The sequence below is a fragment of the Ammospiza nelsoni genome, chromosome 24, assembly GCF_027579445.1.
Source record: "Ammospiza nelsoni isolate bAmmNel1 chromosome 24, bAmmNel1.pri, whole genome shotgun sequence".
Taxonomy (NCBI): domain Eukaryota; kingdom Metazoa; phylum Chordata; class Aves; order Passeriformes; family Passerellidae; genus Ammospiza; species Ammospiza nelsoni.
In genome coordinates, this window is record NC_080656.1 from 2,455,451 (window position 1) to 2,483,028 (window position 27,578).

The 27,578-nt window shown below is 42.0% G+C and overlaps 1 protein-coding gene across 2 annotated transcripts in view; it reads left to right on the top strand.

Moving 5' to 3' along the window:
* PKNOX2 (PBX/knotted 1 homeobox 2) overlaps positions 1 to 27,578 on the top strand; it is a 107,779-nt gene that overhangs the window by 57,859 nt on the left and 22,342 nt on the right. For both annotated transcript variants that reach the window (XM_059488270.1, XM_059488271.1), the window contains exons 3-6: positions 8,418 to 8,569; positions 8,883 to 8,957; positions 19,468 to 19,576; positions 26,998 to 27,137. In XM_059488270.1, the coding sequence (XP_059344253.1) occupies positions 19,493 to 19,576; positions 26,998 to 27,137 (224 nt within the window). In that variant the 5' untranslated portion in view covers positions 8,418 to 8,569; positions 8,883 to 8,957; positions 19,468 to 19,492. The remainder of the gene's footprint in view (positions 1 to 8,417; positions 8,570 to 8,882; positions 8,958 to 19,467; positions 19,577 to 26,997; positions 27,138 to 27,578) is intronic.

Below are 27,578 nucleotides of genomic sequence, written 5' to 3' on the forward strand. Positions count from 1 at the left end.
CTGGGGTAGGTACTCGGATTATTCATTTACTCCAGATGGAAAAAATTAAATTGAATGCAAATTCCGTAATCAGACGTGAAGTTGAGGATGTCGGACGTGATGGGGAAGTGTCAGCACATTAATCGGACTGCTTTCCCTAAACAGCCCCCAAATCTAAGAGCCAGGGATTATTTGAATAATTGAGGTGGCATTTGATAAGATATCTGATTGCTGATATCTCCTTAAGACGAAGCCCTAATTGTAATTCTCCATCAAGGAGGATTAATCTGCGCTGGGAATGGTGTGGTGTCACACTCCCTCCCCTGAGTTTTGGGTTTTTATCAAGGGCTGCCATGCCCAGGGAAGGTGCCAAAGTGATTTATCGCTTCTCCTGTTACTTTATCCTTGTGCCAGGAGGTCGTCAGGTAGCACAGCTTGGCACTGGGGATCTGGGCACCCAAGGCTGCCTGAGTCCCACAGAGCTGGGTCTGTGTTTTGGAGGTGCCTCCTGTTGTTGGAGGAGGATGAATCCTTGCATCTTAATGTCCCTTCTTCAACAGTTAGACCTTTTTCCTCTGGGAAAGGGAGACAAAATGGAGACAAAGTGTCCTAGCTTCAGCAGAAGACCATGTTGGTCCCTTCTTCATGTCTTCAGGGCACAGTTAGACGTTTTTTCCTCTAGGAAAAGGAGACAAAAGGGAGACAAACTGTCCCAACTTTAGCAGAAGGCCATGTTGGAGAACCATGAACCATCCATGACCCCAGTCATCATTGATAGGACCCAATCTTGGAAAACTTCTGGGGGTTGATGGACGTTGACTCCCAACTCAGTCTTGGCTGGGGTAGAGTCCTGGTTTAGGAATGGTGCCCCCAGTTTAGTGCTTCTACTGAGAGTTTGCAAACCACGCTGCCACTCACTGGATCCCCTTTCTCCTCCCCTTCTGGAGAATTCGAGGCATGAAAAGCAAAAATCATCATCAAAAAGATGGGTTGTAATGAGAACAATTTACTGGAAACCAGAGTAAGCAAACAAACAGTAGCAGCAACAAAATTAATAACAAAAGGGTACTAAAAAAAGAGTGATTCACATACCAAATGCTCACCTTGAGCTAGAGCTGCTCCGGCTGGGAAGGGAGTCCCTTTCCTGCCCTTCCCCCAAAACGATGTGCAGTGGTATAGAATAACCAGGTCCTGGCCATGCCCCTCCCAGCTGCTGCAGAAATTAACCCTCTCCTGGCTGGAACCAGGACAGGTACCAAGAGGAGTTTCCACTCAATCTGGCAGCAGACACTTGGTCATAATCATAGAAATGTGGCATCAGTTTTGCTGCCAGCACCATTGGCTTCTCTTAAAAACAGGCGTGGAAAAGTGGAGAGAAAGGGGTGGACTTTCCTCCTTGATTCCCACACCCTGAGTGAGATTAGAAAGGATTTAAATTGCTGAAATGACAACTTTAAAAAAAATGAATTGACAATCCAGTCTTGTAAACAAATAATCATCATGGTCCTTCCTTCTCCCTTCCTCTATCTAGCAGCAAATGAAAAAAAACAAAAGGGGAAAAGATGAAAGAGGGCAAAGGGATAAAGCTTGAAAGAGGTTTGAAAGAGTTTGCTGTTGTGTTTTTTGAGAGCTTGAATATTTTGAAACAAGCTGTAAATGGAAATTCTTCCTTGTAGGATGGTGAGGCCCTGGCACAGGTTTCCCCATCCCTGGAAATGTCCAAGGCCAGGCTGGATGGGGATTTATACCAGCCTGGGGTAGTGGAAGGTGTCCCTACCTGTGGCAGGGAGTTGGAACAAGATGAGTTTTAAGGTCCCTTCCAACCCAAACCATTCTGGGATTCCCTTTTTCTGTGTAATAGAAAATAAAAGGTGCTGGGGAAAAAATAATCCTTAACTCTTCTGCAGTCAGTGGTTTGCCCAGAAGTGATGAGGATATATTAGATTTTTCCTGTCTCTAAAGCAAAGTGAAATGCAGAGATTTTTCATCTTTTCTCTTTGTCCTACTGTCCCACCTCCTCCTGTGACCATGTGCCAATGGCCACTCCTGATGGATTGGGTGCACGAAGGGATTTTAGCCAGGCTCAGGGCAGTGCATTCACAACCAGAAAAGCATTATATCACCTCAAAAAAACCCCAACCCAAAACCACCAACCCCTCCCCAAAAAAAACAACAAAAAAATCCCAACTTAAATCACTTGAGATAAGTTGGGTGTTATCTGAAGTTGCAAATTGCTTGTTTGCTTCTCCAGCTGGAGCTGTTAATTCAGAACAATTAACACACGTTTAAAACCCAGACAAAGCATATGGAGGCAGTCCTTGGGAAAAGAGCCTCTTTGGGATGGAGTGCCTCAATGGGAAATCAGGATAACTCCAGTTTGGCTTTCCCCTTAGATCCTGGCAGGTGTTGTGGGAAATGACACAAATACCAGAGTTTGGACCCTCAGAACCCCGATTGGATTCTAGGTTGAGGGATGCTCGAAGCAAGACCCAGCTGGGTCTCTAGACCCAAAAGAAATCCAATGTTGACATTCACTGTTGGGATGAATTTATCACTGAGACAGCCTTCACCTCCTGCTCGTCCTTCAAATATTTCTTCTTGATGAAGAAATAACAAATCCTAGAGTGACTCCTAAAATAATGCCTGAATTTTTTTATTGGCCCTTTGCAATGCCATGGAGCACCTCCCTGGCTCCATCCTTCTGGCCTTTTGTGGCATCATTTTGGACACCTGCCATTTATTTTCTCAGGTTCCCTTTTGGTTTTTGATGCAGGTGAAGAGCAAAAGCCTAAATCTGGAAAGAAACCCCCAAAATACAGGAGTTCAACCTGCTTAAAATACTGATGTGAGCTCAACCTGCTTAAAATATCTGTGGGTCACGGAGCCAGGAGGTGAGCTCATTGCTGTTTTTGCAAGGACATAAACCACTGTTAGACTTTTATGGGATGCTGTAGAAAATGCTGCAGCAGTTGTTGCATTTTTGCAGCCCAGTGGTGGCTTAAGGGGTGATCCATCCTTTCCTCCACCCTTGCCTCCATGTATCTATGTGTCTTTTCTCCATGTGTGTTCACCCATGCATCTGTGCAGCCTTGCATCCATGAATCCATGTATCCTTGCATTTTTCCATCCATCATTTTTGGTCTTATACTTCTGACCAGCACTGCACACAAATTTTATTTAGGGCACCCATGAATTTATTTCACAAGTGAAAAAAATCCCACAAATCCAGATATTTTCCTCAGAAACTTTACAGGAATTGGCATGGCTGAAGGTGCAGCAGCTTCTAGCATCCCCTGCAAACGATGAGAAAATTAACTTTTCCATCTCAAAGTTGGCCCTAGGATTTTGGCATTGGGGACCCCTGTAGCATGAGCCCCCCAAAACCTCCATGCCCCTGAGCTGTGAAAGCCAGGCAGGTCATCTTTAAGAGCTTTTCCTGCAAACCCTTTCCTGCTACTCCCCCATCCGAGGATGGATGTAGGCAGCATCGGCAAATCTGAATAACTAATCAGAGTCCTCATTAACCCCCCACTGAGATGCTCAAACATTCACTTTGCTGTTTGTGAAGCAGGGGAAAAAAAAAAAAAAAAAAAAAAAAAAGGAAAAAGGGAAAAAACCTCACAAGCCACCCTGCATTAAAATTGATGTGTTATTAATCCCACTGTTCCAGGCCTCATGGGCACCGAATTTTCCTGCGTCTGGCCCGAGGCTGAACAGTATGGTGCTGCTTCTGCAGGGCACTTTGCCTTTCCATTATTTATCAGCACAGTGGAGAGAGGCTGCTTTTGTTCCCTGGATCCAGATGTGTGCACATGCACATGTCTGGGGTGGGGATGCCCAATATTTCTCTGCATGCCCCGTTTGGGTAAATGTGAGCCCCCTACAGCAGGGCTCTGCCAACAGATCTGTCTCTCCCAACTGTGTTTTGCCTCAAAGCAGCTTTGCATTTGCAGAAAATATTTAAAAATATTTGGGTGTATGGGCATGTTTGAAATCTTTCACTCTCTCTGAGAAAGGGTGGGGTTTGTGCATCACCAGTTTAACTTCTGAAATGAAAATATTATGTTGTTCTTTGCACCAGCATCTCCAAAACCTGCCCCCAGCCCTTATCCAGAGGCTGGAGAGAAATTGCACTGTGTGGGGAAAAGCCCAACACACCAAAGGTTTTTGTCACAAAAGTCCTCCTGGCAGATGGCAGCAGGTGTTGCCAAAGTATTTGGAGAGCCACGATCATCCCTTGAAGCTCCTTAAAGGGTTAACTGAAACTTGAGCTTTGATTTCTGCATTTGTACTGATTTTCACACCTACAGGGTTGCTTTGGTTGTCCCCAGGAGTGTGGAGTTTGGGGCCCATAGTGTGGCCCAGCAGCAAACTGCTGGCCCCAAAAATAAAAATAATTCAACAAAAATATTTTAAAATATAGTATAAAATATTAAAAATACAATATAATATTTTATAAAATGTAATATTTTATACAATATTTTTATAAAATATTATACAAATAATATAATATTTAATAATATTATAATATTATATAAAATAATTAAACAAAACCCGGCATTACTGGGGTTTTCACCATTTATGGTTTCCTTCCAAGTCAGAGGAGCTGACATTAAATTTATTAAACCATGATTGTCACAATTAAACAGCATTGACATGATGAGGCTGGAAGCACCATGGCCTGCTCACATTGGAAGAAACAAAGTGACATGCTGGGGAAAGCCTTCCTGCTTTGAAATCCTACACTTTTCACAAAAAATCCTGGTTTTTCTTTTGCTAAATGTCAGCTTTATTAGCATTCCCTTACACTTCATTAAAACTTGTTAGCAGGGACGCCCTTGGCTTTTTGCAGCTGGGGTAGAGCCTGTTGTCCCAGGATACTGAGCTCCCAAATCTGCTTTGGATGCTGCTCAGGCCAGCAAATCAGGATTTAGGGCATTTGTGGGGATTGATGACTTGTCAGAAATGGTGTCTCATTTATGACCCCAGGGCTGAGTACCATGAGCAGCCATGGGACACCAGGATCCTGCTGCCTTGCATTGCCTGTGGTGGAGCATCTTGGAGGAGGCATCTCCTCCATTCCCCTTCGCACCGGGAGGACTTCAAAGGCCTTTGCTAAACTTCAAAGGATGCCTTTTGAAGTTGCTAAAAGTGCTCAAAAAGACTTCTCTCTCTCTCTCTCTCTCTCTCTCTGCAAGGGTGTTCAGGGAGATGTCCCTGGTGGGGTTGGCTCTTTGTTTTCTCCGTGATGGGGACAAAAACGGCGCCGTTTCTGCAGAAGGTGCACAATGGTTTTGTCCTAAATGCATGTAGCACCCAAGGCCTCAGGCCTGGCCACCTCCAAGGATGAAAATCAGTCTGTCAGAGCTCTTTTAACACTGACAGAGCCTTATTTCTGCTCCTTTTCCTCTAGCCCTCATGTTTTGTTCACACAGCAAGCCCAGATGGCAAAAGTCTATCCTGTGGGATAGAAAAAAGTCTTTATAGAATGAAGGTGCAAAACATGAGCTTTTCCATCATGATGTCAGGGCAAATCCAATGAAAATCAAGTCCAAATTTGTATTTGGCATCAGCCCATTCATGCTCCTCCAAGGCATGAACATTAATTCTTTACCCTAAATAACCTTAATATTTCACCTGCTATTGTGGTGGAAGAGTTTTGGACTCAGGCCCTTCAGGTCTCTACATCTCTTGGCGGGACCTGCACTTGCCTGAGAAGTCAAGAGGCACCTTGATCGTTTGTCTCTCATCACATTTTCCACATTTGGAGGTTTCTGCTGTGTTTTGCCCTGAAACGTTCCAATTGTTTCCAGATCTCTCCTTCTTCATGCAAGTTTCCCCTGTACCTCCTTTGGACCCACGTTCTTGGGGGAGATAATGGACACCTGCCCTGAAGGCACAAACCTGCACCTGTTGTTCTTGCCAGGGGTTGGGATGGAGTTAAAACCAGGGGAAACAGACAGATCTCCTGTCTGGCCTTACCACACCAGACACGGCTCTCTGCTGGTGATGTGTAGTGGAGATGCATCCCTGGGGTGTGGGGGGCACCTGAGGAGCTCTCCAGGGGTTCTGTGCATGTTGGGAGGTATCTCAGGTGTATTTTGGGCAGCTGAGGAGCTCTCTAGAGATTCTGTGCGGGTACTTCAGGTGTATTTTGGGCAGCTGAGGAGCTCCTTGGAGGTTCTGTGCAGGTTGGGAGATATCTCAGGTGTATATTGGGCATCTGAGAAGCTCTCCAGAGGTTCTGTGCAGGTATCTCTGGTGTATATTGAGCAGCTGAGGACCTCTCCAGAGGTTCTGTACCGGTATCTCAGGTGTATATTGTATCTGAGGAGCTCTTTGGAGGTTCTGTACATGTTGGAAGGCATCTCAGGTGTATATTGTATCTGAGGAGCTCTTTAGAGGTTCCATGCAGGTATTTTGGGCAGCTGAGGAGCTCTTTGGAGGTTCTGTGCAGGTTGGGAGGTAACTGAGGTGTATATTGTATCTGAGGAGCTCTCCAGAGGTTCTGTGCAGGTATCTCAGGTGTACTTTGGGCAGCTGGTGAGCTCTTTGGAGGTGGTGTGGTGGCATATATCAGATGTACATCCAAATCATCAGTTCCGAAGGTGGAGGTGTGCAAGCATCTGCCTATGTTAGACATTTATCAGAAATCTGAGGAGCTCTGAATGGATTTTGTGTACCAGGGTGTTTGGGATGCGTATTGAAATCTGAGGGGCTCTCTGGAGGTGACACATCTGTCAGAGCTCTGAGGAGCTCCCTGAAGGTGATGGTGCCATGCTGGATGTGCTGGGTGAGTAACAGAGATCTGAGGAGCTCCCTGAAGGTGATGGTGCCATGCTGGATGTGCTGGGTGTGTAACAGAGATCTGAGGAGCTCCCTGAAGGTCTCTGTGCCATGCTGGATGTGCTGGGTGTGTAACAGAGATCTGAGGAGCTCCCTGAAGGTCTCTGTGCCATGCTGGGTGTGTAACAGAGATCTGAGGAGCTCCCTGAAGGTCTCTGTGCCATGCTGGATGTGCTGGGTGAGTAACAGAGATCTGAGGAGCTCCCTGAAGGTCTCTGTGCCATGCTGGATGTGCTGGGTGAGTAACAGAGATCTGAGGAGCTCCCTGAAGGTCTCTGTGCCATGCTGGATGTGCTGGGTGAGTAACAGAGATCTGAGGAGCTCCCTGAAGGTCTCTGTGCCATGCTGGATGTGCTGGGTGTGTAACAGAAATCTGAGGAGCTCCCTGAAGGTGATGGTGCCATGCTGGGTGTGTAACAGATTTGAGGAGCTCCCTGAAGGTGATGGTGCCATGCTGGGTGAGTAACAGAGCTCTGAGGAGCTCCCTGAAGGTCTCTGTGCCATGCTGGGTGTGTAACAGATTTGAGGAGCTCCCTGAAGGTGACGGTGCCGTGCTGGATGTGCTGGGGATGTAACAGATTTGAGGAGCTCCAGCCAGGTGTGTTTATCAAAGGTGTCTATGCCAGATGTGCATTGGTGAGGAGCTCTCCAGGGTGGGTTGGTACCAAGGTGATCCATCAGGGCTGGGCTGAGGGCAGCTTGCCAGAGGCTGTGTGCATCAAGGGACATTTATTGCACTATATATATCTATAATATTAGGGATTTATGCTGGAATCTGAGGAGCTCTTTACCAGGAGATATATATCAGGGTGGATGCATCAGACATAGATTGGAGATCTCAGGTGATGTTTCTAGACACAGAGGTAATATCTGGGGTGATGTTCATTGAGGGACATTCATCAGATGGATGTTGAAGGTCTGAGGGGCTCACTAGAGGTGTTGTATATGGAGACATCTGGTGAATTTTATCTCTTGTATTCCATTTTTTTTTGCAGTCAAACACAAAACACCCCAGTGTGGGTGGCTGTGCTGGTCCTTGCTCAGCCCATCTTTATTTTTCCACTGGAACTGCTGAGATGGGCCCAGAAATCCCAGTCCCATAAAGGGCAGATTCTTGGCAGCTGCAAAATCACCTCTAGCATATGGATGGACTTTTCTTTATTAATTAGTGTCTGGGAGCTCCCCCATTTGGGAGGTAGTGGCTGCTCCCCTGTTCACTCTGTGTGAGCCCAAGTTTAAAAACACCTTTATTATAAAAGGTGTTTTTAATGTAAAAATATTATAATTAACCAGGGGAATGCCAAATATTATATAATATATATAACATATAACATATTATATATTATATGTTATATATAATATATTATATATTATATAAACTACATAATATAAATATTATATATATAAGAAATAATTATATTATAATTTATAATAAATAAATAAATATTATAATTTTATTATAATTAACCAGGGAAATATAAATGATAATATTATAATTGACCAGGGAAATGCCAACTACCAGCATGAAATGGGGGCACAGCCAGCCATCAGTGCTGTTTCATTCCTTTTTTCCCCTTTTTTCTCCTTTTCAGACCTGGATTTCAGCAGTAACCCTCAGTGTGATCCTGTGAGGAGCTTTCAGCACCCACCAGGAGAGGAAGAGGAGGGGACAGGACCACCTTGGCCTCCATCCCCTGTGCCCAGACCAAGGAAGAGCTCGCCTTCGTTTGCTGGACACATCTCGGTTCGACCTCTAAAATTCTGATTTGTTTTTGTCCCTTTTTTGGAGATGTTCAAACCTGCTGGGGAAAATCCCTGACCTAGCTCGACATCAGTCCTGCTCTCATCTCCAGGGGATATTCCCACCTATGTTTTTCTTGATTTCTCCTATTTTCCCCATCATCCTCCAGAAAAAAAAGCATTAAGAAAGACTTGCCATCTGTGGCTCCACTGCCAATGCACTTTCCTAGTGCAGACCTTCATCCTTTGCTTAATATTTCACTTTCTTATTTTATAATTTCTCTCAATATTAAAATATTTCATTTTTGCTTCCCCAGGTTTGATCCCCACCCAGTTTTCAGGGCAGTGGGAGGACACTTCCAGGGCAGTGGCTCCCTGAGCACCCCCTAACAGTAAGGCTGCTTTGCTTTATATTATTTAAGCAATTATGTGTATTAATTGTGCAATTATGTGTATTAATTGAGCAGGATGTGGTGAATCATGACCTTGGTGTGGTTTATTTGGAGGAATTTCTTCTGTTTTCTGCTGATATAATTTAAATTGTATCAACCCTTTCCCTAAATGCTGTGAGCATTTCAGAGCAGAAACACTTATTTTTTAAAAATAAATCAATCTGTGCAGGGAGTCTTGTTTTAAAGCTCAAGTGTAGATAACATATTGTTAAGAGCCCTACAAGGCATAAGCAGCCTGGAGAAAAACACAGATATATTTTTGTGAAAATACTCTGAAATATAGGTTGTTATCACTGCAAAATTTTGGCACAGCCGGCAGTAGGGTGCAAAGAAATGGCCACCAACTAAAAATAAATGAAATGCAGAGCTTAAAATAAGATGTACATGAAACCAAGGGTTTCACAGTCCTTTAGTCAACCCTGATCACTAAAATTAGGGCTTGACAGAGTGACAAATGTGCTTGATCCGTGCCAAAACCAGGACACCAGCAGGTGACACAGAAAATAAAACCCTGCTGGCTACAACTTCCCTCCTGTAGGAGCAAAGAGAAATCTTTGGTCACTGAAAATGGGAGTGGCCCCTTCAATTTGGGTAAATATTCTGCAAAAGTGCCTGGTTTCACTTTACAGTGGTTATATTTAGGTGGGGGCTTCTCAGGGAAAAACCTAAACTCTTCATTTGGTCCATGGCCCAGCAGAGCATCTTTTCTTTGAGTCTTTTCTTTTGAGTCTTGCCTCTTCTGAAAGTAAAGTAAGGAGTAAAGGAAGTAAAAAGTAAGAAGTAAAGTAAGAAGTCCCCTCCCGTTTTAGTAAGAAGCAGCCAGCAGGGGCAGGATTATTTCCCCTAGGCTGCCCTTTGTTTCTTGCTGGTGTCCCTGCCTCAGCCCAAAAAAAACACATGATGAAGGAAGTGATGAAAATCTCCTCAGCCTGATTTCACCCCTTTCTGATAAAGGTGCAGGTTGGGTTCATGTTGAAATTACTTTTTTGCTGGCTGTAGGGGGGATTGGGGTCACCACAATGACATTTTTTGGGGGGATCCTCCCTGCTTGGTGCCCTTCTTCCAATCTGTATTTCAAAGTGAGTAAAAGTGATGCCTTGGAGTGGCTGCCTAGAACAGAGGCCAGACAGTTAAGAGAATAGAGTGGGAATTTGTGAAAGGCCTTTAACAGACACACCTTGGACAGTCAGAGCCTCCCAGAGGCTGCACCCAGCATGGACAGTGGTCAGAGTTTTTCAGGCAGATTTCAGTTTGGTCCACTGTCTGGGTTTGGAAAGCCAGGAGTCTGCTAAGGAAGGCAGGAGCCTCCACTGAAATGGAGAATGTAAACCCTCCCCACCCCTCCTAATTGCTATAAATTTCAAATTAAGGGGCTCTCAGGCAAAAATATGGGAGCAGAAAATAACAGTTCTTTAATAGGGAAGAAAACAAAAGGATAAAATAAACAATGCAGCACACTAGAACAACACTGACAGAGTCAGAACCCAACCTGACACCCTGTGGGTCAGGCTGTTGGCAGCAGTGCCATTGGAATTGTGGCTCAGCCCTCCTGCAGTGTCAGGGCTGGTTCTGCTGGAGCAGGGATCCTGGAGAAAGGTGCAGTCTCTTCCTCTGAAGATCCAGGAGAAGAGACAGCTGCTGTTCCTCTGGGGAATCCAGTGCAGAAGCCGTGCTGGTGTTCCAGAATCTCCAGATTATATCCAGGTAGGAATGCTTGGCTCCTCCCTCTGGGCTCACATCTCCCAATGGGATGCTGCAGTTCTTATCAGCCATGCAGGGACATTCAATAGCTGTTATCAGCAGGTGTCCCCTCCCGAGGGAGGAGTGATTGTGGTCACTCAAAGAGAGAGATGAGGAAAACTGCCCACGTGACAAAGGTAATCTGCCATACAGATGGTAATAGAAAACATCTTGCATTGCAATCTGGAACATCCATTTACATATCAGGGGTTAATTCTTCAATTACAGTGTCAGCTAATGAAGTCTCATTCCCCTAGTTTGCTCCTCCCCAATTCACCTTTATTTATACTTTTCTGGTCCTGAGGTTGTTGGGTGTCCTTGGGTTCCAGGCCCAGAGGAATTGTTTTGTCTGACCAAGATGTGAAGACAGGAGCTGACGCTTCATATGGAGTTAGTTATGCACTAATGCAGCACAGGATTTGGAAAATATAAAGGCTAAAATCTCAAGGCATCAAAAGTGCTCAGTGCCCTGCCATGTGATTTGTGTGGGTTGGGTTGCTCTCTTTGGAGGAGCTGTGGCTGTGAGGCCACAAAGTGCTGGAAGCTTCTCCAGCAAGGAAATCAAACCAGAACTGCTCAGCAAATTGTGCCAACAGGGTGCAGACACCTTTCTTGAAAGGCACAGGAGGATGTGATGGTGGTGGGTGTCCATTCAATGACCTTCTGGAACACTGAGCTGTAATCACTCTAAGTGGTTAATGATAGAAATTACCTGAAGGCTTCTGAGGAGCAACTTGGTTTCCCTTGGCTTTCCCCACTGTGTGTTAGAGCCCTCAGTTTCCAGGCACCAAACTATTTCAGCTTTCCTTCTCCAGAAGCCCCTATGGCCACAAGATGCACCTCTGAGGCCAGGCCATACCTTTTGTCATTGTGCAAAAAAAGTCGTGAAAAAAAATTTAACATATCTGTCTCACACCGTGAACACTTTCCAATCCTTTTTTGATCCCAATTTCCTCATCCTGTTGAGTTCAGACCAGGCTGAGATTTACTCCCATTTGGAGTAAATGGAGAAGACAGTCTTATTAAGCATTACTAAAGGAGTTTGAAACCCATTATAATTCCTTATAAATCACCATGTCATATTTCAAACTTCTCTTTCATCATTGAGACTGGAAATATGGCCCAAAAATTGTTTTCACATGGGCAAATGAAAAATGTTTCAATTGTGGTGATTAATCAAGGTGTTCCCATCTCAATCTTTAGTGCCTTGGCTCGGGGTTTGGACAGGGACAGCTCCCTCTAGATGCCAGAAAGCCTGACATGCCTCAAGGAAAACCTTATTTTTGTTTTCTGGTCAGCAGAGTCATTTTTCATAGGGAATTTTACATTTTACATAGGAAATTCAGGGAGAAGACAATACCAGGAGGAGCCAGAGAGCTGCAAGAGAGGGATGTGAAATGAAAACTCAGTGAGTCAAGAACTCTGGTTTATCTACCTTATGGGGCTCCAGAGGGAGTTTTTCCCCCTCCCAAGGGGAAAATTTCCTAGTGTGATAGCAGGATACAGCAAGAAATGAGGCAGATTTAAGGGAGGATTTTATTTGGTGTAGTGTGGTACTGCTGCTTTCCTGACTTTCCCAGTCAGGGAGTCTCACACCTCACCTGTGTTTCTGCAGTTGGGTTCACTCTGCTGTTTTTAGCAAGTCCACAAAAAAACAGGTATATGTCCATGTTTACTCATGGGGGTTTTGGGAGATTTACATAAATACGGTGAGATTTGAGTTGCAAAACAAACACCCCAGAAAGGAATTAAATTGAAATCTAAAAATACGGAGAATTGCAGTATTGATTATGGGGTGTTCATGGACTGCAGCAACATTTACAAAAAGTCCTCGGTTTGTGGTGGGATATGTGCCAGAATTGTTGGCAGTGTTGAGGTTGCAGGTGGGTCTTGCACTGGCATTGGTCTGTTTTGCACTTTGTGATATTTGCAGAGGCAGAGAAATTGGTTATTATTCAATAACTGTATTCCCCAAGTTAGTGCCCCTCCCCAAATCTCCAAAACTCCATGCAGCTCACTTGCTTCCCTTCTCCTGCCCTGTAGAAAAAAAGATTGGAGGCACAAAAGGCAAAGAGGGGTTGGGATAAGAACAGTTGGGATAAGAACAATTTACTGGAAACAGCAATGAGATAAGAAAATGAACTTGTAGCAGCAGCAATGCAAATAACAAAAATGCACAAAAGAGAGCACAGAGCTTAACCTGACCGCAGCCATGCCCCCAGAGAGCTCCCTCTGGTCAGAACCAGCATTAGCACATTGCTCTATCCTTCATGCTTGCTGCAGGAGAATGAATTCCCTCCTTCTCAGAAGAGAGAGAGTCCCTTTCCCCTGCCCCTGGCAATAGTAATAGTAATAATAATAATAATAATAATAATAATAATAATAATAATAATAATAATAATGTCTGGTCAAGCCCCCCTCCAAGCTATTGTAAAAATTCACTCTGTCCTTTTTGAAACCAGGACACTGGTGAAGGATTGCGGGTGTCAGTTTGGACTGGAAAAACTTGAATAATGGTTTAATTTTTGCAGAGCAAGAGAGTTTTTGAGTGTGTTTGTTCTCAGCTACTCAAGCAACAGAGCTGATGTCACCTTTGGTCTTGGGGCAGAAGTTTGTAGAATTCACAAATATTGCAAATATTGCAAGGGGGAGAGGAGGGGCAAACCCTGACTGCTGCTCTGTGGTGCCCAGGGGCAGGACCCACAGGAACCCAAAGGACCCAAAGCCTGAAGTTGTGCCAGGGCAGGTTCAGGTTGGGTATTAGAGAAAGGTTCTTCACCCAGAGGGTGCCTGGGCACAGGAACAGGCTCCCCAGGGCACTGGGCATGGCTCAAGGCCAGCAGAGCTCAAAAAGCCTTTGGACAATCCCCTCAGGTGTGTGGTGTGACTCTTGGGGATGGTCCTGAGCAGGGCCAGGAGCTGGAATCGAGGATCTTTGTGGGTCCTCTCCAGCTCAGATCATTCTGTGATTCTGTGACCTTCTCATGGCCAGTGTGGGGTTGGGATTTGGTGTTTGCAGGATGGAAATGTGGGTGCTCAGTGGCTGATTCCTGACTCATCACTCTCCATGAGATGGAGAATGAAGAGCACAAGCCAAGGTTTGAAAGCACAGGACAAGACTTCAGACTTTGGACATTATTTGTTCTCAATTAATTTGAGATTGTTCTCAACTGTTAAAACATTCATCTGCTCCCTATTTTTTACAAGACAATCAGAATTATTTTTCTTTTGACATTTCATGCCCAGCAAGAGGAAGTTTCAACATTTTTGGGGTTCCTCAGCTATGCTTCACTTCAAAGATTTTTGATTTGCTGAAAAAAAAAAAAATCACAACTTGCTCTTTTGGGAACTTTTCTCGGGCAGAGGGCTGGCTTGCACAAAATTCAAGTATTCTCAGGTTACTTTGAAGAAGCTTCTTTGATGTTTCCCTGTGCCAGTTTGTTTTGGAAGGTGCTTTAATGGTCTTCCCCTATAAAAATAACACTTTAAAATGTATGTAGGTATCTCAGCTCTCCACTTAAAAAAATGAGCAAAGTTGTTTAATGATGCTGTTCAAGGTACATTAACCTTGTCTGCTAAAGCTCTGACTGGCTCTTGCAGGTTTTATTCTCATGTTTATGTTGCAGAGATATCCCTGGAGCCTTTCAGAGATGGGTATCTTTGGAGAGGAGAGGAATATTTAGCAGTAATTGTTGTTCTCATCAGAAATCCACTGAACCAGCTCCATCCTTTCTATGGAGATGAACTTGGGAGGAGAATTGGGACATATTAATTAAATAAATACAAATAATAAATAAATGCATGTAAATATTAAACAAAAAGAATTTAAATGCCTAGGTGAAAATATTAAATAAATAAATGCTCCTTTGGCAAGGTTTTTTTTGGCATTGTCCAACAGGGTGTTTCCCTCTCCCTTTTGTCCCAGTGCTTATGTGTTGACCAATTGGTTTTTTAAGGAGAAAACCAGAAAAGTCTGGTCTAGACTTTGTTCTACAGCAATGTCATGTCACTATTTGCTTTAACCCATCCTTGCAGCAGAAACACAAACTCAATTCCTCCTTTTTTTACCAGGCAATAACTGATAACAGGATACTGGGAGGGTATGGAGTAAAGGCATTTAGTAAAACCAGCATCATGGCCAAGAGCAAAAGATGCTCCCAGTGCAAGAAAACCTCCTGGAACTGGATTGAGGAAATTTGGCTATGCTATATTCTTAAAAAAAAATTAAAGCTATTTGATGGCACAAATGTTCCTGATCTCCCCAGATGAAGTGTTACATAAGCAACAAGTTTGGAAGCAACCTTGAATGTGAAGGAGTAGCCAAGAATGGGTAATGTCTTAAAAAATTGGATTATTTTCTGGTTTTGACCATTTAATAGCACTTGGTTTATTTTTAACAAGCTCGAGGTGGCATAAAGGACTTCATGTAACGACATGAAAACCTGCTGTTCATCTTTCAGGGTAATTTTGGTAAAAACAGGCAGAAAAAGGTGGAGATTTGTTGATAGAAATGAGACATTCAAGAGGAGAGGGTCACTCTTAATTCACTTTATGGGCAATCAAGAGTTGGCATCACCTCTGGAGGGCGAGCCTGCCCTGGTGGCTCAGGGTGAGATGGATTGTCCTCTGGAGGACCCTCTCCATCCCTCCTCTGCTGTATTTCTTCATTTTCACTTAGCTGAGTGCATATATCATAAACTCCAGCCTGCACAAGCCCTCTGTGAAGATGTGACATAAAAACCTCTCAGCCTGCTGTGGAGAGAGTGTGACAGACACGGCATCGTTGGGGATCTCACAGCTTCCCCTCTTCAAAAAATCCCCTCAGAAAAGGCAATCTTCCCTTAAAACAGAAAAAATACCTTCCATGGCTGGTAAAAAAAATCCTTAAGTATCTCTAATTATTTTGATGCTTCAGGTGGAGAAGAAAGGACTGAGAAGTTGATTTTCTGATTTTTCTTGTGGAATCCTCCATTATCAATTGCATGTGTTGCTGTGGGGCAGAAGCCTCTCAATAAGCTAAAAAAAGTGATCCTCATTTTCCCATTGGTTCAGAAACAAGAGTTGTGCTTTACAGACTGAGTATTAACATTTTGCTTTGAAAACACTGATGTAGAGTCCATAAAAGGGATTTTAATTTTTTTTTTTCATTCAGCCCCAATTCTGACCAGCCCTGACCATCTAATATGGGTTTATGGCTGTTTTATTAATCAAGGAGGTCATGTTCACCTGGAGGGTGACTGGCAATACTTTGGTATTTTAAGGCATGATGGAAAAAAACCCCAACTTTTCAACTTAGTCTTTAATTATTTTTCCTTGAAAAAGGATGTAATATATTGCTGGTAAAAAAACCCAGCCTATAAATCTGAGAGTCTTTTAGATAGGCACAAGCTCTTCGGGAAATACATTTCCAAAGTAACGGCAACATTTCAGCGATAGCTGAAATAATTTTATTTCATAAGGAAATTTAGGATACTTTGATCTCAAGTCACTGCCAAAATGTGAAGTACTGCTGCTTCCGGAAATGAAAGAGCCTTTATGGGTTTTTATTGCTCACCATTTCTTTCTTCTGTGCAAATCCCCCAGGAGCTGGCTGCAATTCCTGCCCTCCCTGCCCTCCAGATCCCCAGAATTCTCTCTTCACCCAGGATTTGAACATTTCTTGAGGTGGGCTGGGAGGAGCTGGCAGGGGTTTGGTGATGCTCTGCTCCTTCCATTATCTGGATGTCCATAGTAAAAATCAAAAATTGATTTAAGAAGTGGGGGAAAGGAAGAAAGGAAGAAAGGAAGAAAGAGGGAGGGAGGGAGGAAGGGAAGGAAGGGAAGGAAGGGAAGGAAGGGAAGGAAGGGAAGGAAGGGAAGGAAGGGAAGGAAGGGAAGGAAGGGAAGGAAGGGAAGGAAGGGAAGGAAGGGAAGGAAGGAAGGAAGGAAGGAAGGAAGGAAGGAAGGAAGGAAGGAAGGAAGGAAGGAAGGAAGGAAGGAAGGAAGGAAGGAAGGAAGGAAGGAAGGAAGGAAGGAAGGAAGGAAGGAAGGAAGGAAGGAAGGAAGGGAATGAGAAGGGATTAATGTATAAAACAAAAATACAAAAATAAGAAAGGGTTAATGCATGTAATAGCAGCTTTCAACCCTTCCCTGTGCTGGCTGCTGATAAATCCATGGGGCTGACAGCTCTGCCCTGTTATCCTGAGATTCATGGCTGGGGCTCCCACGTGAAACACCTGTCCAGCTTTTCCTGTGGCCACCAGACATTTTCTGCATATTTACAGTGCCTGAGTGCGCTTGTTTCCCCCAAGATAAATAAATATACTGCTATTGGCAACAGCTGTCTCCCACTTTTATCCCTTTTTTTGCCCCCCACATTTAGCTGTCAGTCCTATTCTCCAAACAAATCATCACCCGTAAACCTCAATGAACAGCTTGATTTGAGCAGCTTAGACATTATTCAGCAATTAAATGGGGCTCTGGGCTGCCACCTTCTGGGAATAGACTCACCCAAGAAGCTCACACCCCCCAGCAAATCGCCACGTGCTGGCTGTAGGATCTCTCTTGGCAGGAACAATAGATGCCAAGCAGGATATTTTTCCCAAAATAGCAATGTCTTTTTTTTTTTTTTTTTAGCTTCCCACACAGATGTCCAGACTGTCACAGTGCTAAATTCTGCTTTTCCCCAGCTGAAATTCTCTTTCTGGTGGGGTGGTTTTTCCCTGGGTGTTGCCCCCCAAGGACAGGGATATTTGTGTGCCTGCAGCTGTGAGCTGAGTTTGACATTGGACATCAAAGGTTTTAAGCTGTGAGTTCACTCAGGAGCAGATAATTTTGCCTCCTGCTATTTTGCTGTTGGGAGGAAAAAGATGAAAAGCGTCATTTTAATCCCATAAATGCAATATCCTCACGGCTAGAGGTCTGTGTGAGGGAAGAACCCTGATTTACCTTCACAATGCACAGGATTTCGGGTGTGATTTCTTAGTATTCAGTTCATGGGTTATCCATATTTGTGCAAAGTATAAGAAAGACTAACCTCATTTATTCATGCAAAATAAAGAAGGGTTGTTGATGCTCATCCCAAGCACTTGGCTTTCCATTTGGATGTGTGCATTTGTGAACTTAGTGCCTGGCAAAGCCTGAAGCCTCGAGAAAATCAGAATATTGCACCTCTTCCCCCAAAACAACCTCATAGAGCAGACTAAATTTTTCACAAACATTCCCAAATGTGCCTCAGTTTTGGCTGAGCTCATCAGTGCCTCTTTTCCTTTTCCTTGCCTCTTCCTGCCATTTTGTGGTGAAAGCAGTGCTGACACTGGTTTTGGGTTATTTTCCCTGACAATATCTGGGGACTTTCATAACTTCCTGCATTTCCTCATGGGGTGGTGCCATGGTTTTTCCCCAGACAAGAAGCCAAGGGGAAAGTCAGTGCATCACAATGGGGAGATCCTTGGAGAGGTGCCACCTCTTACAGAAAGGAGAAAATAAAAATGTCTTCTTTGACATTGAAATGTCTTCTTCTTCAGAAGAAGAAAAAATGTCTTTCTTCTGAAAGAAGAAATTTCTTCTTTTCAAGAAGAAATGTCCTTTGGAGGTCACAGGAATTTTTTTGGGCAACTTTGTGAGTTGGCCCAAACCAGTGCTCTGAGCCATAGAGAGGACAGGACAGAGTTTTTTAAGAATTCAGGCAAGATGATTGGCTTTTCTTTCTAAAGCAACCACACAGCTGCAGTGGAAGAGTGGGATAAAAGGTATTTTCAGGACCAAGAATTGCTTTTGGGTCACATCTACCATCAGGTCTATTTGTTGGGGACTTTTCCCAGCCAAGTGCTCCACAACAAATTTGTCCCTTCCTGGTGCCCCTCTTTTTTCTCCATCTCCTTTGGACCTGAAGATACAAAAAAATTAGTCTGTTTTCCTCCCAGATAACTGCATTTTGGAGAAAGCAGCAGCTTTCAGAGAGGTTGGAGGCAGTGCAAGAACCATCTCCTCAGTTTATGGGCTGTGCAAAATCCAGGTTTGCTCCCTGGCTCAAATCAAACAAGAATTTCCACATTTCTGTGCATTCAATCATCATGGGGGTCAGTCACCTCAGCACAGGAGGCAGCTAGGTTAGAGTGCACAGCACTCTAACAGGAACATGTTAAATAAAATAATAAATAAATAAATATATTAAATATGTTGGTGAATCTCCACATTGAATTCTCGATGTCCCTTCTGAGGATGTGATTCTGTGGTGACCAAAGGCAAAGAGACACATCATTCTGGGACAGTTTAGTGTATAATTTAAAAATGTTAAGTTTTGTATTTATCTTTCTGCTTCCAGAACAGAGGAATAGCTGGAAAGGGGATGGAAATCCCCATTTAGGCAGTGTGGTTAGGCATGAGGGGTGGGAAGAAAATGCCCTGAGTGTGCCAGAGTTCACAGAGGAGAAAAGATCCCGAGTTTCACTCGTGGCGCCTCATCTCCAGTGAAGATCTCCCTGCCAGTGACCTGCTTCTCTTCCCCTCCAATGCATTCCTTATCCAAAATCACAAAACTCAAAAAACCATCAAATCACAACAAGGCTCATCAAACCACCTTGAGTTTCTTCCAGGGACTGTGCGGCAGAGGGCAGTGTGAGGAATGCCACCTCTCCTCTCTGCCTTTCATTTCTCCTTCCCTTCCCGTGGGGTTTTTCAGGGGTGGGGACATCCCTGGTACTCCAGAGCTCTGTTCTGCTGCCCGCAGGTTCTCGATGTGAGTCCCAAGCAGGATGCACCATGTCTCCCCTGCACCAGCTCTGACCATGATGGCCACTCAGACAGTGCCTCCTCCTCCCTACCAGGACACCCCACAGGTGAGTGTCCCCCAGACCCCCCAGGACCCCCAGCTCCTGCATTAATTACCTTGATTTCCCAAATAACGCCCATTACAAAATATTTCACCCCAGAGCATTCATCTCAGAACTGGCAGAATTAAAACCTCTTCAGTCAGTCTGCAAGATGGAAAGATTTTGGGTTAAACTATGGGGGTTTTTCCCTTTTTTTGGCTTGTGTATTAAGCTGTGCCAAGGGATATTTAGGTTGGATGTCAGAAAAATGGTTTTTTACTGAAAGAATGGAATGTTCTGCCCAGGGAGGTGGTGGGGTCCCCATCCCTGGGTGTGTTTAACAAAGCCTGGATGTGGCACTGGGTGCCAGGGTTCAGTTGAGGTGTTGAGGTTGGACTCAATGATCTTGAAGGTCTCTTCCAACCCAGTGATTCTGTGATTCTCTAAATTCTGTGATTTTGGGGTCTTTGGGTCTTCTTGGAAAGCTGGCACAGTGGCATGGTTGCCACCAGCAGGTGAATTAGCTAGAAAGACGAAATATTTAACTGAACCAGGACAGTTTAGTCATAGGAATGGCCTTTGATTTATTTCAATGGCATTTTTTAATAACCTGTGGCAGGGGAGATAGAAGATTTCATCTCCAATGGTGCTCTAAGCAGCCAAATAACTTTTTCAAGCATCATTATGGAGTCAAATTATTACAAAAAGAGGAGTTTGTCTAAGAGAAACTCTTCTGGAGCACCCCAGAGGGCTGGACTTGGGAGTTGAGGATGGATTTGGGGGATGGTGTTGCACCTTGAAGCCTAAAAAATGGATTTTGGAGGTGGTCCTGCACCTCAAAGCCTAAATTTACCTCTAAAAAATCCTGAGATTTTTTAGGGATAAATTTATATCACATTTCTGCTTTCCCAGCTACAATGACTAAACAGGGGTGATCTGTATTGTGCATTGAGCCAGCTCCCTGTTCAAAGCAGCTTTTTTTTTTTTTTGTGTTCATGTGGAAGATTTCAAGCTTTTCCTTACTTGCTGCGTTTCTCATTTGTGAAAGCAGAAAAATCTCCCCTCCCAACAAAAAAAAAACCCCAAACCAAACCAAAACAAAAACCCACAAAAATATCCCACAAAAAAAAAAAAAAAAAACTAAACAAAAAACCCAAATGAAAAAAAAAAAAGAAAAAAAGAAAAAATAAAGAAAGAAAACGAAAAACCCACCAAAAATCTCACCCCCCCAAGCCTGTCCTCTGCAAGCTAAAATAAATAAATTGAATTTAAAATTAAATTTTACACGCCCCCTTGGAGCCACCCGTGTCTCCTTTCTCCTCATTCCCTTCGGTGGGGAAAGGTCACTCCTCACAAACGACACTCGCTGGGGTTTTATGGCTCCTCCAACTTCTGTGTCATCATTTCCTCGCTTCGCTGCTCTGCCTTGAGTAGGGCTGGGGTTTTTTGGTTTTTTTTTTTCTTCCTCCAAATTTTTTTTCCCTTTTCTCGCTTACACAGCGGGGGAGCCACGGCACCGTTTGAGTCCTAATGGGCAATTTAAGGGACTTTTTAAAAATAGCCACATTTTCCCTGGCATCCTTTGGAGATTTCCCCTCTCCCTTCTCCCTCCTTGTCCCTTCTCTGCCCCCTGTTTGAATATATTGAATTTTGGGCACCCTCAGGAGCTTTGCTGACCAAATCCTTCCTTTTTTTTTACCTTATCAAGGAGGTAAAAAATTGCTCGAGCGTTTAGTGGGTTTGGAAGGAAAAGCTGCAGCCAAGAATTGATTTTTTTTTTTTTTTTTTTTTTTTTTTTTTTGGGCTGCTGTGAACTTTTCACCTGAAAATTTGGGATTTCCAGGGATTGGAAAAGCAAATGGCACAAATTTCTTCTCTCCAAAAGTGGGGAAGAAACGGGGAGGAGTGGATAAATGGAAAAATTATTGATTATCAGAGCTACAATGAGCTCCTCCTCGTCAAGGGAAGCACTTGGGGGAGAAAAGTGCTAAAAAAAGGGATTTGGGGAGCTTTTCTCTGTTTTACAGCAGAGACTGTGCAAGCTGTCACCCTCAGTGTCAGAAACAGCAAAAATGAAGCAGAAATGATGGGAAAAGCTGATTTTTGGAAGGAAAAAATGCTTCATTAATCCCTGGAATCTGTTAAAGGAGCGGAACATGGAGCATCTTTCACACCAAGCGTGATCTCATGGAGTTCTCTACCTGTTGAAAATTAAAATCTGCATTAAAATCAGTTTTCTGTAATGAAGGACAACTAAAAGCTGAGGAAGAATCTTCAGCCATTTCAATGGAAAAAAGAGGTTTTTTAAAAATAGGTATTTTTAGCATCGAAAGTGATGAAAGCAGCTTTGCCCTTCCAAAAAAATATTTATTAGGTGGTCACAAGAAGGACAAAAAAGGGAGGAAGGGGGATTAATTAATTAATTAACTAATTTATTTATTTATTTATTTATTTATTTATTCTAAAAATATATTTAAGAAAAAGTGTTGTTAAAAATTGGGTTAATTTTTAATGAATTTCAGCACAGAAAGTGATAAAAAGCATCTTCCCCCCGAGTGGTTACAACAGGGACAAAAATGAGCAATAAATAAATACATTATCAATGTATTTTCTAACAATACAATTACTAATAATTGTAATAATGCAATTACTCTATAAATATATTTTGAAAAAAATTAAAAATCAAATGGAGAAGTTGATTTTTTTCTATTTTTCAACACAGAAAGTGATAAAAGTATCTTTCTTCCTCCCCTCCTCCCCATAAAAAGTGCTTTTTTGGTGATTATAACAGAGACATATATATTTTAATTTATTTAATTAATTTATTTAAATTTTATCTTTTCTATATTTAAAACGTATTTTAAGGATATTTTGAACAGAATTTAATTTTTTTTTCAACCTTTTAGCATCTCTTTTTTGTATTGTATTTTGTATTTTTGTATTGTATTTGTAATGTATTTTCTACATTTTAAAGCATTTTGGATTTTTAGTAATGTATTTTTTACATTTTTCTGCATTTTAAATACATTTTTAGCATATTTATAAAACATTTTTGGATTTTCCCATATTTGAACATATTTGTAACCTTTTAAAACTTTACTTTTCAATATCTTTGTAAACACATTTTGAACATATTTGAAACATATTCTAACAGATTTTGAACAGTTTACATAATTATTGTGACCATTATAATTTTTTCTTCACTTTTTTGCTGTTTTTTAAACATAACTTTTTGTGCTTTTTATTTTCCTTTCCCATTTACCTTTTCTCCCTCCTCCTCCAACTATTTTTGGCCATTTTCCATGGGAAAAAGAAAGCAAACCGAAACCCACCTGTGTTTTTTTATCAAAATTTACAACTTTTACACCCAAATATTTCCTCCTATTTCCCACTACCAGGAACCTGCTGCCTTTTCCCTCCCCACCTGCTCCCCTAAATTTCATTTTTGGCTCCATTTTTCCCCCTCCTTCCTATTCAGCTGCAAACCCCCCCATCTCAGCATCTTCTCCCCTCGTTTTCCATAGACTTGGAATTATTTTTTACTTATTTTTTGTTCTTTTCTTTAGTCCAAGGTGAGGTAATGGCTTCAGAGCAGCCCCAAAGGAAGCTTTATATTTTTTTTTTTTTGGGGTAATAGCTCAATTAGTTGCAGACTTGGCTGGAAATATTCAACTTGGCAGGATGCAAAAAGGGCTTTGGAATCCTGGTAAATAAGTGTGATGATGGGGGGAGGATAAAAAGGGAAAATAGGGAAAAGGTTGGGAGGAAAAGCCATTTTTCCCTGCATAAATGTAATTTTCCATGGAGATAATAGGGAGAAAAAAAAGGGAAAAAAGATGAAGAGATATTCAGTGGATTATCCCAAAATCTGCTGCATTTTTGGTTTTAAATGGAAAATGGGAGGGAAAAAAGGAGAAATCCCAACTGCTGTGATCAGGAGGGGAAGTGAAGCCCAAATTTCTCTCATTTCTGTAGCACCAGGGAGGGGAAGAGGGACAGAAATTGAACCTGTGGGGAGAGCTGGAAATTAAATAGAGCCAAGTGAATTTGCAGGTGCTGGAGCCCAACTTTGGAGTTATGAACAATAAAGGAGATTGAAAAGAAGAAAAAAAAAAAATGGAAAAAAAGCGACAGCAAAAGGTCAGGCAGGAGATATTAAAGGCAAACATTTTAAAAGCAAAAGGTGTCATGATTTTGGTCCAGCTTGGGTTTATGAAGTTTTACATATTTTTGTATAAATATACATATTGCATTTACACCAATAATGACACAATTATTTATATGAACATTTTTATATATTAACAATCACAAATAAATTTAAAAATATATTAGACAAATAAAATATACATATAAGTATATGTATCTTTTATTCATTTTATATAATAATATTTATATATTATTCTATATATATATAGAAATATATATAAAAATATCAGACAAATAAATAAAAATATTATTTATATCAAAAACAAACAGGAAGATATAAATGTATTAGACAAATAAATTAATTATATATATAATATTTAGCAATGCTATATTATATAATAAATAAATTATATGTAAAATTATATATTATATATAAAATTAGATATAATTTTTATATAAATATAACATTATACAAAAATTAAAATTATGTATAATAAACTATATATATATAACGTTTAGCAAGAACCAGAGCTTCCTTTTGCTCTGTGCCTCAAGGGAAGACTGAACATTTACAGGTAAAAATAGGCAAATCCTAATTTTTTCACACATTTCAGCAGACAGGCAGGCAAACCAACCACTTTGCAACAGTTTTTCACTGGGATTTTAGGCTGAAACCTCTGGATTTGGGGTGCTGCTGATGCATCCCAGTTGTTTCAAATTCTCCCTGATTTTTTTTTTAATGGAATCTTGTGTTGATAATGCAAAGGCCAGGTTGGACCTGTCTGAAGTCTGACAATGAGTAATTCAGATTTTTATTTTAAAGTGAAAACTGCCCCTAAATAGGTGTTGCCCTGTTCCAGAAGGTGTTGGAAGGATGCTCAGGGATTCACAGGAGCACAAGCGCATCTCCCATCTTAAAAATCCATATTTACCTAAAATCATGGCTGTTTTTAAAACAAGCACAATGTTTGTAGTCAGGGTGATTTATTTCACATTCCCATTGGGGCTAATGTTGGGTGATTTGGGCATGGGCACCAAAAAAATTAGATTTTTTTTGGCTGGCTTCTCCCAGCTCTGCTCTGAGGTGACTCATTGAGCTGGAAGAGGCTCACCTAATTTGGGGATAAAATTGAAAATGACTCTGTCTAGACAGTAATACCTGCCTTGAAAGGGCTCTTGGCAAACCACGGTGCTGCAGCTGATTTAATCTGGGACTTGTGTGAAACTTCCCTGCCTAAATTACCCCACGCAATAAAGATGGTGGGAGTTTTTTCCTGTATTTCCATGGGTGAAAAGTTGGGGAAAATTGTAAAAATCTAAACCTTCTCTTTCCAGGCAAAGATAAAATGCCTGGGTGTGTTTTACCTGCCCCACCAGAGCGCTCCATCCCAAACTCCCAAAATCCTGCTCAGAATGCCATGAAACCCATCAGGAAAGCACAACAAATCCTGTTCTCATTTTATTGTATTTTATTTTATTTCACATTGTTTTTCCCCCCTCTCCTGTATTCCCTGCCCTCTCCAGATGACAGCCGCAGCCCACCAAAGCCTAGAACACTGCATCCCAAACTCCCAAAATCCTGTGCAGAATGCTGCGAAACCAATCAGGAAAGCACAACAAACCCTGGTTTTATTTTATTTTATTTTATTTTATTTTATTTTATTTTATTTTATTTTATTTTATTTTATTTTATTTTATTTTATTTTATTTTATTTTATTTCATTTCATTCCACATTTTTTTCCCCCTCTGTTCTTTATCCCCTGCCCTCCCCAGATGACAGCCACAGCCCACCAAAGCCTAGAACACTGCATCCCAAACTCCCAAAATCCTGTGCAGAATGCTGCGAAACCAATCAGGAAAGCACAACAAACCCTGGTTTTATTTTACTTTATTTTATTTTATTTTATTTTATTTTATTTTATTTTATTTTATTTTATTTTATTTTATTTTATTTTATTTTATTTTATTTTATTTTATTTTATTTTATTTTATTTTATTTTATTTTATTTTATTTTATTTTATTTTATTTTATATTTTATATTTTATTTTATTTTTATTTTATTTCATTCCACATTTTTTTCCCCCTCTGTTCTTTATCCCCTGCCCTCCCCAGATGACAGCCACAGCCCACCAAAGCCTAGAGCGCTGCATTCCGAACTCCCCAAAATCCCATGCAGAACACTGCAAAACCCGTCAGGAAAGCACAACAAACCCCGGTTTTTTTTTTTTTAATTTTTAATTTTTTTAAAACTTTTTTTTCATATTCTTCTTTCCCTCTCTCCTTTTTCCCTGCCCTCCCCAGATAACAGCCACAGCCCAGCAAAGCCTAGAACGCCGCATCCCGAACTCCCCAAATCTTGCACAGAACACCGCGAACCCTGTCAGGAAAGCACAACAAACCCTGGTTTTGTTTGTTTGTTTATTTATTTAAATTTTATTTTATTTCGCATTGCTTTCCCCTCTCTCTCCTTTATCCCCTGCCCTCCCCAGATGACAGCCACAGCCCAGCAAAGCCTAGAGTGCTGCATCCCGAACTCCCCAAATCCCACGCAAAACGCTGCGAAACCCATCAGGAAAGCACAACAAACCCTGTTTCCATTTTATTTTATTTTATTTTATTTTATTTTATTTTATTTTATTTTATTTTATTTTATTTTATTTTATTTTATTTTATTTTATTTTATTTTATTTTATTTTATTTTATTTTATTTTATTGTATTGTATTTATTTTATTTCACATTCTTTTTCCCCTCTCTCCTTTTTCCCTGCCCTCCCCAGATGAAGGCCACAGCCCACCAAAACCTAGAACGCTGCATCCTGAACTCCCCAAATCCTGCGCGGATCACCATGAAACCCATCAGGAAAGCACAACAAACCCTGTTTTCATTTTATTATATTTTATTTCACTTCACATTCTTTTTCCCCTCTCTCCTTTATCCCCTCCTCAAATGACAGCCACAGCCCAACAGCCCAGCAAAGCCTAGAGCGCTGCATCCCAAACTCCCAAAATCCTGCGCAGAATGCTGCAAAACCTGTCAGGAAAGCACAACAAACTCTGTTCTTATTTTATTTTATTATTTTATTTTATTTTATTTCACATTTTTTTTCCCCTCTATCCCCTGCCCTCCTCAGATGACTGCCACAGCCCACCAAAAGCTAGAATGCTGCATGCCAAACTCCCCAAATCCTGCGCGGAACACCGCGAAACCCATCAGGAAAGCACAACAAACCCCGCTCTCATTTTATTGGATTTTATTCCACATTTCTTTTCCCTCTTTCCTTTATCCCCTGCCCTCCCCAGATGACAGCCACAGCCCAGCAGCCCACCAAAGCCCAGCCCGTGCACCTCACCACGCCGGCGGCAGCCGCCAACGCGCCGGTGCCGTCAGCGGGCGGCGACCCCCAGGCACAGCTGGAGGCCGACAAGAGGGCTGTCTACAGGTGAGGCAAGATAATTGCATTCATTAATGCCTTTTAATTAATGTCTTCGTTGTTGGAATGCATCAATTATTGCATTATTGTGGGTTGTTGCATCAGTTCGGCGATGCATTAATTAATGCATCAGTTATTTGATGCATTCGTTGTTATGATGCATTATTAATCTGCTGTTCTTCTAATGCATTAATTAACACACGGGAAGGGGGGAATTAGCAATTAGCTCCTTTTTAGCAATAATAACCATTGATTGTAACGTGTGGTGGTGGAGCTCTTTCGTGGATGTTGTTCTGCAGCATCTCTGCCCCCTCAAAATATTACAAAAAAACCCCAAATTTACTTTTTGGGGGCAAAGTCTTGTGATTTGGGGCTGAACAAGGAGTGAAGTCACACATTAACCTGAAATGTGCAGTTCCTGCATCTGCGCAGGATGTGGGCAGTGATGGA